Raw genomic sequence first — 13,854 nt, 5'->3', positions numbered from 1 at the left:
ACTACTACTACAACAAATTATACTGCTACTACGAATACTACTGCTGCTACTACTGCTACTACGAATAATACTTCTGCTACTACTACAACTACTGCTGCTACTACTTCTGCTACTACTACGATTACTACTATACTACATTGTTTACATTGCTCTACAGAAAAGGTAATTGTTGTCTTTATCTTTAGTTTTCAAGTGTTGCTCGGCCCCCAGCTGTCCAAACAGTATGGTACTGTATGTCTCGCAGGGGGCCAATAAAAGGTCTGGGCTGGCAGATCTGGTAACCTTTAACCCCTCATCACCCTCTGGAGAGCAACGTTTCCACTCGAGGCGTGCCGGGGGATGATAAGGGGGAGCAGTAACAACAATGAACTGAGTATTTTTATCTTATTTTATTAATAATTATTATTTATGATAACCTCCCCCACGGGTGTCACATTTTATAGTGTGTGTGTGTGTGAGTGCAATGGCCATATATCCCACGTTGCACGCCATCACCGTGCCAAAACCTTTTGCTGTCTCTGTGCGATGAGAGCTATGATGACTCACTGGCTACCCCCTCACCCCTCACCTCCCTCCCGATATGTAGACACGCATACACACAAATACACACTCAGCCCTCTGAAGTGTCTAGACTTGCCCCTTGGCGGAAAGCGAAAGATATAAGGGAGAGGGAGGGTGGGAGAGAGAGGGAGATGGGGAGAGGGGGGGAGAGAACCAGGAAGGCCAGTTGAAGATGGCTTCGCTTTGGTTCTCGTGTGAAGTGGCTTGTGATAAAACAACAGGTTTGTCTCTTTATCAGCACAATGGCATTTCTCTTGGCACTGGTGTCGGCGTTGGCTTAAATGTTAGGAAAACAAACAGCCCCTCTCCCCGTCTCATAGGGGCGTCTGAAAGAAACCAGAGATCACTCCCTTTCAGGTGGATAACCCAGGTTCCCATTAACACGCCATCACCGGAGGAAGACTTTGTAAAATAACACTTGTTATTAGTTATTTCATCTTTTGAGGTTTTTGGACTACCGTTGAAGTGCCCTCACCCCCGTTTACCAGTCGTTCATTCATTCAACCTTTATTTACACTTTTAGTTGTTGTATATGTTAAGTATTCAACTAATATAATAAGTTGATATAACACAAAGATAACAGCAAGTCATCAGCACGATGAGATCAAGTTAAAATAAGATAAAAACAAGGAAACGGGAAAAGCAGACTAAAACCACAAAATGACATACAGTGGTTATTAATCAAAGCTATAAATGGTCCAAAGGTTGGAAGAGTATCAAACTTTAAAGTGCTTTGAAGGGCGTTCCATGAGTATGGAGCACTAAAAGAGAATTTCCAAAATGAGTCAACCCCCCCCCCCCCCCCTGTTTTCATCTTCAACAGGTTGATAGCCTCCAACCAGTGACCTCTGACCCGGGGTGGCTAGGTCCCACCCCTGCCCCGACCCCTGCCTGACACCGGCCACTCCTTCCTCGCTTTATTTCCACAGCTTTGTCGGACCGGACCCTTCAGATTGATAGGTGTGGTGGGTCGACACACTGGGCTAAGGCACCCTTTTTTAACTCCTCCTCCTCCTCCTCCTCCGTGATCCCGGCCAGCCATCGGGCTGTTTCTGAAAGTCGGCCGCCTCCGTGTTCCCAGACTCTGGCCCCTGCCTCCTCCGTGTCCCTTCTCTCTTCAGACTCTGGCCCCTGCCTCCTCCGTGTCCCTTCTCTCTTCAGACTCTGGCCCCTGCCTCCTACGTGTCCCTTCTCTCTTCAGACTCTGGCCCCTGCCTCCTCCGTGTCCCTTCTCTCTTCAGACTCTGGCCCCTGCCTCCTCCGTGTCCCTTCTCTCTTCAGACTCTGGCCCCTGCCTCCTCCGTGTCCCTTCTCTCTGCAGACTCTGGCCCCTGCCTCCTCTGTGTCCCTTCTCGCTGCAGACTCTGGCCCCTGCTCCTCCGTGTCCCTTCTCGCTGCAGACTCTGGCCCCTGCCTCCTCCGTGTCCCTTCTCTCTGCAGACTCTGGCCCCTGCCTCCTCTGTGTCCCTTCTCTCTTCAGACTCTGGCCCCCTGCCTCCTCCGTGTCCCTTCTCTCTTCAGACTCTGGCCCCTGCCTCCTCCGTGTCCCTTCTCTCTTCAGACTCTGGCCCCTGCCTCCTCCGTGTCCCTTCTCTCTTCAGACTCTGGCCCCTGCCTCCTCCGTGTCCCTTCTCTCTTCAGACTCTGGCCCCTGCCTCCTCCGTGTCCCTTCTCTCTGCAGACTCTGGCCCCTGCCTCCTCCGTGTCCCTTCTCTCTTCAGACTCTGGCCCCTGCCTCCTCCGTGTCCCTTCTCTCTGCAGACTCTGGCCCCTGCCTCCTCCGTGTCCCTTCTCTCTGCAGACTCTGGCCCCTGCCTCCTCCGTGTCCCTTCTCTCTGCAGACTCTGGCCCCTGCCTCCTCCGTGTCCCTTCTCTCTTCAGACTCTGGCCCCTGCCTCCTACGTGTCCCTTCTCTCTTCAGACTCTGGCCCCTGCCTCCTCCGTGTCCCTTCTCGCTGCAGACTCTGGCCCCTGCCTCCTCCGTGTCCCTTCTCGCTGCAGACTCTGGCCCCCTGCCTCCTCTGTGTCCCTTCTCTCTGCAGACTCTGGCCCCCAGCCTCCTCCGTGTCCCTTCTCGCTGCAGTCTCTGGCCCCTTGCCTCCGTGTCCCTTCTCGATGCAGTCTCTGGCCCCTTGCCTCTGTGTCCCTTCTCGCTGTAGACTCTGGCCCCTGCTCCTCCGTGTCCCTTCTCGCTGCATACTCTGGCCCCTTGCCTCCGTGTCCCTTCTCGCTGCAGTCTCTGGCCCCTTGCCTCTGTGTCCCTTCTCGCTGCAGACTCTGGCCCCTGCCTCCGTGTCCCTTCTCGCTGCAGTCTCTGGCCCCTGCCTCCTCTGTGTCCCTTCTCGCTGCAGTCTCTGGCCCCAGCCTCCTCCGTGTCCCTTCTCGATGCAGTCTCTGGCCCCTTGCCTCCGTGTCCCTTCTCGCTGCAGTCTCTGGCCCCTGCCTCCTCTGTGTCCCTTCTCGCTGCAGTCTCTGGCCCCTGCCTCCTCTGTGTCCCTTCTCGCTGCAGTCTCTGGCCCCTTGCCTCTGTGTCCCTTCTCGCTGCAGTCTCTGGCCCCTTGCCTCTGTGTCCCTTCTCGCTGCAGACTCTGGCCCCTGCCTCCTCTGTGTCCCTTCTCGCTGCAGTCTCTGGCCCCTGCCTCCTCTGTGTCCCTTCTCTCTGCAGACTCTGGCCCCTGCCTCCTCCGTGTCCCTTCTCGCTGCAGACTCTGGCCCCTTGCCTCTGTGTCCCTTCTCGATGCAGTCTCTGGCCCCTTGCCTCTGTGTCCCTTCTCGCTGCAGACTCTGGCCCCTGTCGAAGGCATCTGGCCTGCAGGCAAACCCTCCTCCTCTCCCTCCTCCTCAGTCACCCACATGAATCCATTTAGCATGAGCCTGGAGAGCTTTAGATAGGAGGACGGTATTATGTCAGCGCTTCAGCTAACACCCCTCAAACCCCCCTGACAGGATCCCTGTAGTTTGTTTTCTCTGGGCTACCAACTATCGTGTGTGGGGGGGGGGGGGGGGGGGTGCGGCACCGCGGCTGTTGTTCCTTCTCTGTCGAGGAATTCCTGAGTTTGTCGTGCGCACGGCCAGTGCGGTCGTCCCACGCTGCATCCCCTCCCCCCCCTCCGGCTTTGCCCTGCGATGTCCTCATGAACTCTCCTCTCTTCTCCACTTCATGACTGTCAAGTCCCACAGCGGTCTGGGTTTACGGGCCTGTCTGCGTCCACGGTCCCATGTGGATCCGCAGGGGGGGGGGGGTAGTTGTGGAGGAGAGGAGGAGGTATGTGGAGGGGGGGCTGGCGTGGTGGTACTCCAGCTGTGAGGTTAATAAGGGAAAACAAAAGGAGCTATTAGCAGCACAGCAGTCCCTCCCCCCACCTCCCCCGTCCCCAGAGAAGACTTTGTGCTGATGACGCGTAACAAGCAGGATGTATTAAAATGACATCTTTTCTCTGGTCTCTCTCTCCCTCTCTGCTCACGTTGTCTTTGTCTCTTTGTGTTCCTCTCTCCGGAGATCTTATCGGTCAGGGGTGTGTGTTGACGAGCCTCCACATCCACCACTCTGTTTGACTTGGGTATTTTTAGGCTCAGTGGTCTTGGTCCCCCCCCCCCCCTTGCGTCCATGTCGCGCTACATTCCATCTCCGCTTGTGAAGAGATATAGGACGACTTTGTTTGTTTCTCTTTTTTTATTGTATAAAGATAAATAAATAAACATTTATAAATTATTACAAACACGAGCGTGAAGGTCTCCATTCGATTTCAATAATGAATGTACTTTTTTTTGTGTGAATTGTTACACACCCACTCCATTTCTCATCCATTCTCTCTCTCTCTCATCCCTACACACCCTCTCTCCAGCTCTGTTGTTCGAAAACCTCTTGTGAATTAGGGCTGTACTATTTTGGGAAATAATCTAATTGCGATTTTTTTTGACATATATTGCGATTGCGATTATAATTTTTTTAAGCAGCCCCACAGAGGTTTATTGTAAAATGCGGCTTGCATCTGGCCTACGCGGTGGGTCTGTTCGGGACACCGAGTCTGAAAATGTTTCTTTTTACCTGGGAATCGATACCGGTACCCAACGGTACCTTTTTTTCTGTACTTTACTCTCCCTCTCTGAAGTAAACTTCACAACACACAATCTAAAAGTTTCAAGTTCAAGTTTCTTTAATAGTTGTCATACAGAAGTACAGAATACTTTTGTACAAAATGCTTCTTACTGTTGCGCTCCAGAGACTGTGCATGACAAGATAAGTATGAAATAAAAACATAGTAAAAATTAGAAGAAAAAAAAAGAGGTCACAGTGTTCAGTTTAGACATATGTACAATGTTCGTAGACGTAGTTACCATACAATATACAATACTGTGCAGTGTACTAATATACAATACTATATAGTGCAAGGCATAAATGGACGAGGTGCAGTTTAGGTACAATTCACAGTAGGTGTACGAGTTGTAGTGCAAATCCTTTATCAATAAATATAAAGTGTAAGTGTGTTTGTGTGATCTAAAGTGTGGAGAGTGGGTGCTGCAGTGTGTTGTTTGTTTGAGTGAGTGTGTGTGTGCGTGTGGGTGTGTGTGCTGTGTGCATTTGATGGTTGTTGCATAGTGATTATTGTTCGTTTAGCGATTATTGTTCGTTTAGCAGCCTGATGGCCTGGGGATAGAAGCTCCTTCTGAGTCTTTCTGTGCTCGCCATAAGACTCCGGTATCGCTTGCCTGACGGCAGCAGTTCAAAGAGGCAGTTGTTCGGGTGGCTCGAGTCCTTAATAATTCTCTTAGCCTTCCCCTTGCACCGCTTGTTGTAAATGTTCTGGAGGGTGGGAAGCCCCCCTCTAATTGTGCGTTCGGCTGAACGTGTCACTCTTTGTAGTCTGCTACGGTCTTGTGCAGTGCTATTCCCAAACCAGGAGGTGATGTTGCCGGTCAGGATGCTCTCTATTGTACATGAGTAGAAGTTCCTAAGGATCTTCTGACTGACTTGGAACTTCCTTAGGCGCCTGAGGAAGTAGAGGCGTTGTCGTGCCTTCTTCACAACACTGTCAATGTGTGTGGTCCATGTCAAGTCCTCGGATATGTGGGCTCCGAGGTACTTGAAACTGTTCACTCTCTCAACTGGTGCCCCGTCGATGCTGAGGGGGCTGTAGTCCTTGACCCCCGACCTCCTGAAGTCCACAATCATCTCTTTTGTTTTGCTGACGTTCAGGGAGAGGCAGTTCTCCTGACACCACTGTGACAGGTTCTCTACCTCTTCCAGGTAGGCCCTTTCGTCGTTGGCAGAGATCAGGCCCACCACTACTGTGTCATCAGCAAATTTGATGATGGTGTTGTTGTTCCGCTGTGCTACGCAGTCATGTGTGTACAGGGAGTAGAGGAGGGGGCTCAGAACACAGCCCTGGGGGGCCCCTATGTTGAGCGTGATGGATGAGGAGGTGCAGTTGCCGGCTCTTACCACCTGGGGTCTGCCCGTCAGGAAGTCCAGGACCCACTGGCACAGGTCATAGTTCAAGCCCAGGTCCCTGAGCTTGGCTATGAGTTTGGAGGGGACTATGGTATTGAATGCTGAGCTGTAGTCGATGAACAGCATTCTCACATAGTTCCCCTTCCTCTTGTCCAGATGTGATGCTGCTGTGTGCAGCACATGGGCTATGGCGTCCTCCGTGGACCTGTTGGGGCGATATGCAAATTGCAGAGGGTCCAGGTTGATGGGGAGGGAGGAACAGATGTAGCCCTTACCTCCCTCTCCCAAACTGTTCCTACAACAATTTTTTTATGTTGCATGATCATGTATATTTATTTTGTATTATAATTTTTTTTGTGTTTAAATATCAACATTATCTGGCAATACTATCAAACTCCTCTGATGTCAGACCAGATATGAGACGCGTGCACACACACACACACACACACACACACACACACACACACACACACACACACACACACACACACACACACACACAGAAAAGGAGAATGGCTTAAATGATTTTAGAATACTTCAGCTAATGAAGTTAAATGTTTATTATCATCAACTATCCAGTTCGTTTTTATAGTGCAACGTTTTTCTACTTTTCTACATTAATTGAACCAGTAGAGAGAGAGATGTGTGTGATGTATTGCAAATGTTATTGCTGTCATCTTGGCCAGGTGTCCCTTGCAAAGGAGATCTTGTATCTCAATGGGACTTCCTGGTTAAAAAAAAAAAACGATTTTTTTTTAATTGCAGGCTTGGCGATTTGATAATTGCATCATTCCAAATCGCGATTTCGATTAAAAAACGATTAATCGTGCAGCCCTATCGTGAATCCAAATGAAATTAGTTGTATGTTTGATACAAGTACACCGGGGCGGGTGTAAACCGAGTCTCATTTGTTTTCTCTCCATCGGTCGCCCGGGCAACTGTAGCACGGGCGGGCGAGCGAGCTCTGAGACATGCCCCCCCCCCCTCCAAATGCCCCAGACCGCCCCAAATGCTTGCCTGTCTGTCAGTCACCGACACGAGTGTCCACCGGCACCCGCCCTCTGCACCGGGGCACAGGAGTGACGTCCGTCCGAGCACACGAGGGGCAAGAGATGACTTACCTATTCTCCCGGGCAGAATTGAACCCTCGCCTCACAGAGGGGCCTGCTTCCTATGCTCCCCTCTTGGCTTCCTGCCCCCCCCCTCACGCTGTACATCAGAGACCTGATGGAACTCATCCTATGGGAAAGCCCCCAAGCAACCGGCTCTCAGTGGCTAGGAGGAGGTCAAAGATCACAGTGACCCCCCACACCCACCTCCGAACTTTACAATGGTGATCCCTGTTGTTGCCCCCCCCCCCTTCCCATTCCACCAATAGTGTGATTTGTAAGGGAGGATGTTGTCGTCCTTAATTTACTGGAAATTGTTCCACAGTCCAGTCCCAGGTGTCGGGGTGTGGGGGGGGGGCTACCAGCTGTGTTCGCATGTCATTGTGTGACTCCAGCTGAACCTAATTCTTTAACCCTTTCACTGCCACACGACGGAAGGTTAACCCTTTACTATCACACAACCGACGGTCGCCGTGAAAGGGTTAAGCACATGTATGTTTGTATTTCCGCGGGGAATGTGCACCGAGAGCCGATCGGTTTGGGTGTTTGCTGGATTTGGAATCTTAAATCTGTGAGTCATGTGATGATGAGAGCCCATGTGTATGTCTGAAATCAAAGCAAGGTGGTTTGATTTTATGCATTTGTGTGACATAGAATTATGTCAGATCTGTGTGTGAATGGAGAATAATTGATTCAACCGCTTGACCTCTGACACACTGTCTAAGCCTATACTGTTATCTAAGCCTAACGCTATACTATACAAGTAACTTTAACTACAAGTAACCCTATCAGCTAATACTGTTCAGTAATTATCAGCTAATACTGTTCAGTAAAAGTAACTATCAGCTAATACGGTTCAGTAAAAGTAACTATCAGCTAATACTGTTCAGTCAAATTAACTATCAGCTAATACTGTTCAGTAAAAGTAACTTCATCAGCTAATACTGTTCAGTAAGAGTAACTTTATCAGCTAATACTGTTCAGTAAAAGTAACTTTATCAGTTAATACTGTTCAGTAAGAGTAACTTTATCAGCTAATACTGTTCAGTAAGAGTAACTATCAGCTAATACTGTTCAGTAAAAGTAACTATCAGTTAATACTGTTCAGTAAGAGTAACTTTATCAGCTAATACTGTTCAGTAAAAGTAACTATCAGTTAATACTGTTCAGTAAGAGTAACTTTATCAGCTAATACTGTTCAGTAAAAGTGACTCTGTATCAGGTTTAGGACTCGGGATCTGTGTGGAGGATGGAAACGTGGCGTCCGTGCTGAATGTTCTAGTGCCGCCTTGTACTAACATGTCTTCACCTCTTCCCCTCAGATACATGTACTGGACCGACTGGGGCGAGATCCCTAAGATCGAGCGGGCGGGTATGGACGGCACCAACCGAGCCATGATCATCGACAAGGACATCTACTGGCCCAACGGGCTGACGCTGGACTACAGCCTGCAGAAACTATACTGGGCAGACGCCAAGTACAACTTCATCCACCGCTCCAGCCTAGACGGCACCTCCAGGTACGTGCGCCCGCAGGCCTGCTGCGTCTGGGACACGGGGGGGGGGGGGGGGAGGGGAGAGACGTGGGGCAGCGCGATTGGGTCATCTCTTCAACCTTGTCTGAGTGGGATAACTGGTTTACATGCAAAAGGAGGTAACCATTTCACTATCACACTACAGAAGGTTAACCTTTCACTACCACACTACAGAAGGTTAACCTTTCACTACCACACTACAGACGGTTAACCTTTCACTACCACACTACAGAAGGTTAACCTTTCACTACCACACTACAGAAGGTTAACCCTTTCACTACCACACTACAGACGGTTAACCTTTCACTACTACACTACAGAAGGTTAACCTTTCACTACCACACTACAGAAGGTTAACCTTTCACTACCACACTACAGAAGGTTAACACTTTCACTACAACACTACAGACGATTAACCTAGTCACTACACTCCTCGACGATTTTAGATTATATGTGATGGCTGTACATGTTGTGTACCGGTATTGTATGTAATTTTAGATTGTCAAATAAATTCAATCAAACTAACTAAGAAATGGCCTGTCCAGAACAGAGCTGAAACAGAGGGGTATAGAGGCATCATGCTAGAATGTATACATTTTAAAACAAACTTCAAATACATGTTTTGGGGACCTCTGCAACTTTTTGTTAACTTGTTGAAAAGGAGTATAATATGGGAGCTTTAATTTGCATCAGTTGAGGAGGAAATGCATGATGTGATCCAGTATTCACGCAGAGCGATCGGCCTGAAGTCATTCCTTCTTGAAGGCGAACTAATTTCCTTCAACGGGGTCCGCCGGTCGGGTTACTCCAGCCCTCACTCGAGTGTTTATACCAGGGGGGGGGGGGCGGGTTAATTTGGAGGAGAGCTTAATCAGCCCTGTTACCGGGCTACCAGATTGCATGTAAACATAGTTGTGAAACTGAAACTTGGTTATGTCACACTTTGCCAGCTTTGTCAGGACCCTATTAGGCTTGGGCGGTATGACGGTATTACGGTATACCAGGGTATTTCGAGATCCCGCCGGTATGATTCTCAATACCGTGACGTCACAGACTGCTATTACACTGACACAGAGTTGATTGTAGTGCACTGCACAGCACGCGCCAGCAGAGGGTTACGTGGATATCGTTCTGGGACTGGGAGCTAACGTTATAGTAGTACCTGGATGGTGCGGGGTATCTGGCTACCGTCCTGGGAGCTCACGTTGATACCTGGATGGTGCGGGGTAACTGGCTACCGTCCCGGGAGCTCACGTTGATACCTGGATGGTGCTAACTAACTAGCTACCGTCCCGGGAGCTTATGTTGATACCTGGATGGTGCTAACTAACTAGCTACCGTCCCGGGAGCTCACGGTGATACCTGGATGGTGCTTACTAACTAGCTACCGTCCCGGGAGCTCACGTTGATACCTGGATGGTGCTAACTAACTAGCTACCGTCCCGGGAGCTCACGTTGATACCTGGATGGTGCTAACTAACTAGCTACCATCCCGGGAGCTCACGTTGATACCTGGATGGTGCTAACTAACTAGCTACCGTCCCGGGAGCTCACGTTGATACCTGGATGGTGCTAACTAACTAGCTACCGTCCCGGGAGCTCACGTTGATACCTGGATGGTGCTAACTAACTAGCTACCGTCCCGGGACCTCACGTTAATACCTGGATGGTGCTAACTAACTAGCTACCGTCCCGGGAGCTCACGTTGATACCTGGATGGTGCTAAGTAACTAGCTACCGTCCCGGGAGCTCACGTTGATACCTACTAACTGGCTACCGTTCTGTGATTTGTTTACTTCGAGGTTGAAGAAAGTGCACTTTTAGGTTGAAAGAACGGCCCTAATCTCAACGTGTTTCAATATAAGCGTTATGTATGGCAGGGTTAGAAATAAAAATAAAAATTCAAGGGCTTTTTTTGCCCCCTTAATTGATTTTCGGGGGCTTTTTTTTGTATTTCGGGGGCACAACATTTTTATAATGAAAATTAACAAAGATTATAAAACATTGTTGACACTTTTTTTTACAGTCTTCGTCCCTATGTTTGATAACGTAATGTTAATGTCTCCATATATAGGGCTCTACGCTAACCTTTTTCCCAAGGAGCACATGTGCTCCTAAATAAAATGTTAATAAATAAAATCTAAATACAAATTTAGGAGCACACAGAAATTTAGGAGCACAGTGACAATTGTTCAAGTCACACACACACACACGCACACACACACACACGATGTGTGACATCATGGCTTGGTTTCATGTTTTGAGGTACCTTCAATTATCTGTAAATAATACATACATACTCGTATCTAAATAGATTAAATATTATTGTCCCTGAGGGCAAGTTGTGTTGTTGTCTTGATATATCTACAAATGGCAGACGAATAACCGGTTCCCTCTGGATCAATGAATGTCTAATATTGAATAATATTATTAGCTATTTTATTTTTAACATCCCTAATTCCAACTGTCAAGAGGCTTGTTTCAAATTGATACATGAAAAACCCCACACACGCAACATTTGTGAGTATAGGCTCTGGCCAGATCGATCAATGAAATACGTTGCTCGCTCAGCGCTGTGGAATGAAGGAAATGCGCATCGGGATCGGATTTGGATGTTATTCTTTGGAGTTGTGTTACAAATGGAACGGTCTTTCCGCGCCGAACACAAGTTACTTAACGTTACACAGGTCGCGCTATGCAGATGCTTAGCTTGCTAACGTTAAGATAGCAGTGTAATGCTTGATGAAAGCAGAGCACTCTGTCTGTGTTCGCATCCTCTCAAGTGCCTGTAACACGCAGCGGGCCCCGCCTCCCTCCCTCCTTGGAACAAACATTCCACCCAAAAACTGAATTTCAGTCCAGTTTCAATCTGAACTATTAACAGCGGAGCTGTTTTGTAATCTTCACTCGTCTGTCTCGCACACTGCAAGTAAAGGATTTTTCCGGTTCGCACACACACATATTATTATGTGCTCTACTCGCACTGTAGAGCATATATATAATTAGTAAACTGTCGGGGGCTTTTCTTGCCCCCCTTAACTGATTTTCGAGGGCATTTGGTAAATTTTCGAGGGCATTTTGCCCCAAGCCCCCGTTAATTTCGAACCCTGATGTATGGTGATAACAAGTATAACGAGTATGTCAGCAAGGTATGACGGTATGAAAAAAATTATACCGCCCAAGCCTAGACCCTATGTTGTTCCCTGGTGTAAAAACGAGGTCCTTTTTGAGAAATCCTTACAGATCAGACAAAAAAAGTACTGTAGTAATAATTATATCGGATAGTTATTTACAAAAAAAAAAAAACACAAATGCCAACCAACGATGAAACTGACCAAAGCCACTTGATTTCCGTCCCCCTCACAAATTAAATGTTGTTTTTACACTTTTCTGAAGCACAGTTTTAACTATCCGAGTCCTTCAGAGGCCGTGGCTGTGTTTGAAGATACTCGTATCGTGTGAAACCACCTCAGGAGCCCGTGTCATGCTAGCTTGTTGTTGGGATGGGGGATAGAAAAGGCTCCAAGGTTAGGCTACATTTTTGCGAAGAACTGGCATGGCCATTTTCAAACCTGTCCCCCATGACCTCTCACCTCAAGATATTCGAATGAAAATGGTCTCTAATATGGTTACCCACGGATCTCCCCTTTATAGACATGCCCACTTCATGCTAATCCCATGCCGTTTTGGGCAAATGGTGTTGAATAAGTCTGCATCCTGGGGTCCCTAAATAAATAGGAATTGCATACATTGGGTATGACTGGAAAGCTGAGCCTCTTGTGGATCCAAGGAGCCCAATTGTATTCATGTGTGATGATGTGAGTCCCCATTGTAGTCGTTTCATTGTAGTGACACCATTCTTTTGAAACTTGATCTCATTGTATAAAATTACATATTGTGACCTCAAGGATAATCACAGCCTTGTGAAACTGTACAACCACAAACTAGAAGGCTAGGCCATTCAGACAGACATCTACAAATGTCAAACATGTTTGATACCAAATCACAGCATGTATTTTTCTATAGTGTTCCTCAAAGTGTTGGTTTCTTCTTAATGTGGTATTTTTGGGGGATTTTTCACTTCCTACTTCATGTGACGTGCTCTCTCTCTACTTCTCTCTGTATGTGACGTGCTCTCTCTCTCTCTACTTCTCTCTGTATGTGACGTGCTCTCTCTCTCTCTACTTCTCTGTATGTGACGTGCTCTCTCTCTCTCTACTTCACTCTGTATGTGACGTGCTCTCTCTCTACTTCACTCTGTATGTGACGTGCTCTCTCTCTCTCTCTACTTCACTCTGTATGTGACGTGCTCTCTCTCCCTACTTCACTCTGTATGTGACGTGCTCTCTCTCTCTACTTCTCTCTGTATGTGACGTGCGCTCTCTCCCTACTTCTCTCTGTATGTGACGTGCTCTCTCTCTCTACTTCTCTCTGTATGTGACGTGCTCTCTCTCTCTACTTCTCTCTGTATGTGACGTGCTCTCTCTCTACTTCTCTCTGTATGTGACGTGCTCTCTCTCTCTACTTCTCTCTGTATGTGACGTGCTCTCTCTCTACTTCTCTCTGTATGTGACGTGCTCTCTCTCTCTACTTCACTCTGTATGTGACATGCTCTCTCTCTCTACTTCTCTCTGTATGTGACGTGCTCTCTCTCTCTCTACTTCACTCTGTATGTGACGTGCTCTCTCTCTCCCTACTTCTCTCTGTATGTGACGTGCTCTCTCTCGCTACTTCTCTCTGTATGTGACGTGCTCTCTCTCTACTTCTCTCTGTATGTGATGTGCTCTCTCTCTACTTCTCTCTGTATGTGACGTGCTCTCTCTCTCTACTTCACTCTGTATGTGACGTGCTCTCTCTCTCTACTTCTCTCTGTATGTGACGTGCGCTCTCTCCCTACTTCTCTCTGTATGTGACGTGCTCTCTCTCTCTACTTCTCTCTGTATGTGACGTGCTCTCTCTCTCTACTTCTCTCTGTATGTGACGTGCTCTCTCTCTACTTCTCTCTGTATGTGACGTGCTCTCTCTCTCTACTTCTCTCTGTATGTGACGTGCTCTCTCTCTACTTCTCTCTGTATGTGACGTGCGCTCTCCCTACTTCACTCTGTATGTGACGTGCTCTCTCTCTCTACTTCTCTCTGTATGTGACGTGCTCTCTCTCTACTTCTCTCTGTATGTGACGTGCTCTCTCTCTCTACTT

General features: G+C 48.1%; 1 protein-coding gene across 1 annotated transcript in view; it reads left to right on the top strand.

Moving 5' to 3' along the window:
* The window catches only part of lrp6 (low density lipoprotein receptor-related protein 6), a 159,480-nt gene that overhangs the window by 68,321 nt on the left and 77,305 nt on the right, over positions 1–13,854 (top strand). Inside the window, exon 3 of the mRNA XM_084330957.1 lies at positions 8,445–8,642. Coding sequence (XP_084187083.1) covers positions 8,445–8,642 — 198 coding nt within the window. The remainder of the gene's footprint in view (positions 1–8,444; positions 8,643–13,854) is intronic.

Source organism: Notolepis coatsorum (genome assembly GCF_963971535.1).
Source record: "Notolepis coatsorum genome assembly, chromosome: 15".
NCBI lineage: Eukaryota > Metazoa > Chordata > Actinopteri > Aulopiformes > Paralepididae > Notolepis > Notolepis coatsorum.
Note: the sequence above shows the minus strand (reverse complement) of the source record. Positions and strands in the feature narration are given on the sequence as shown.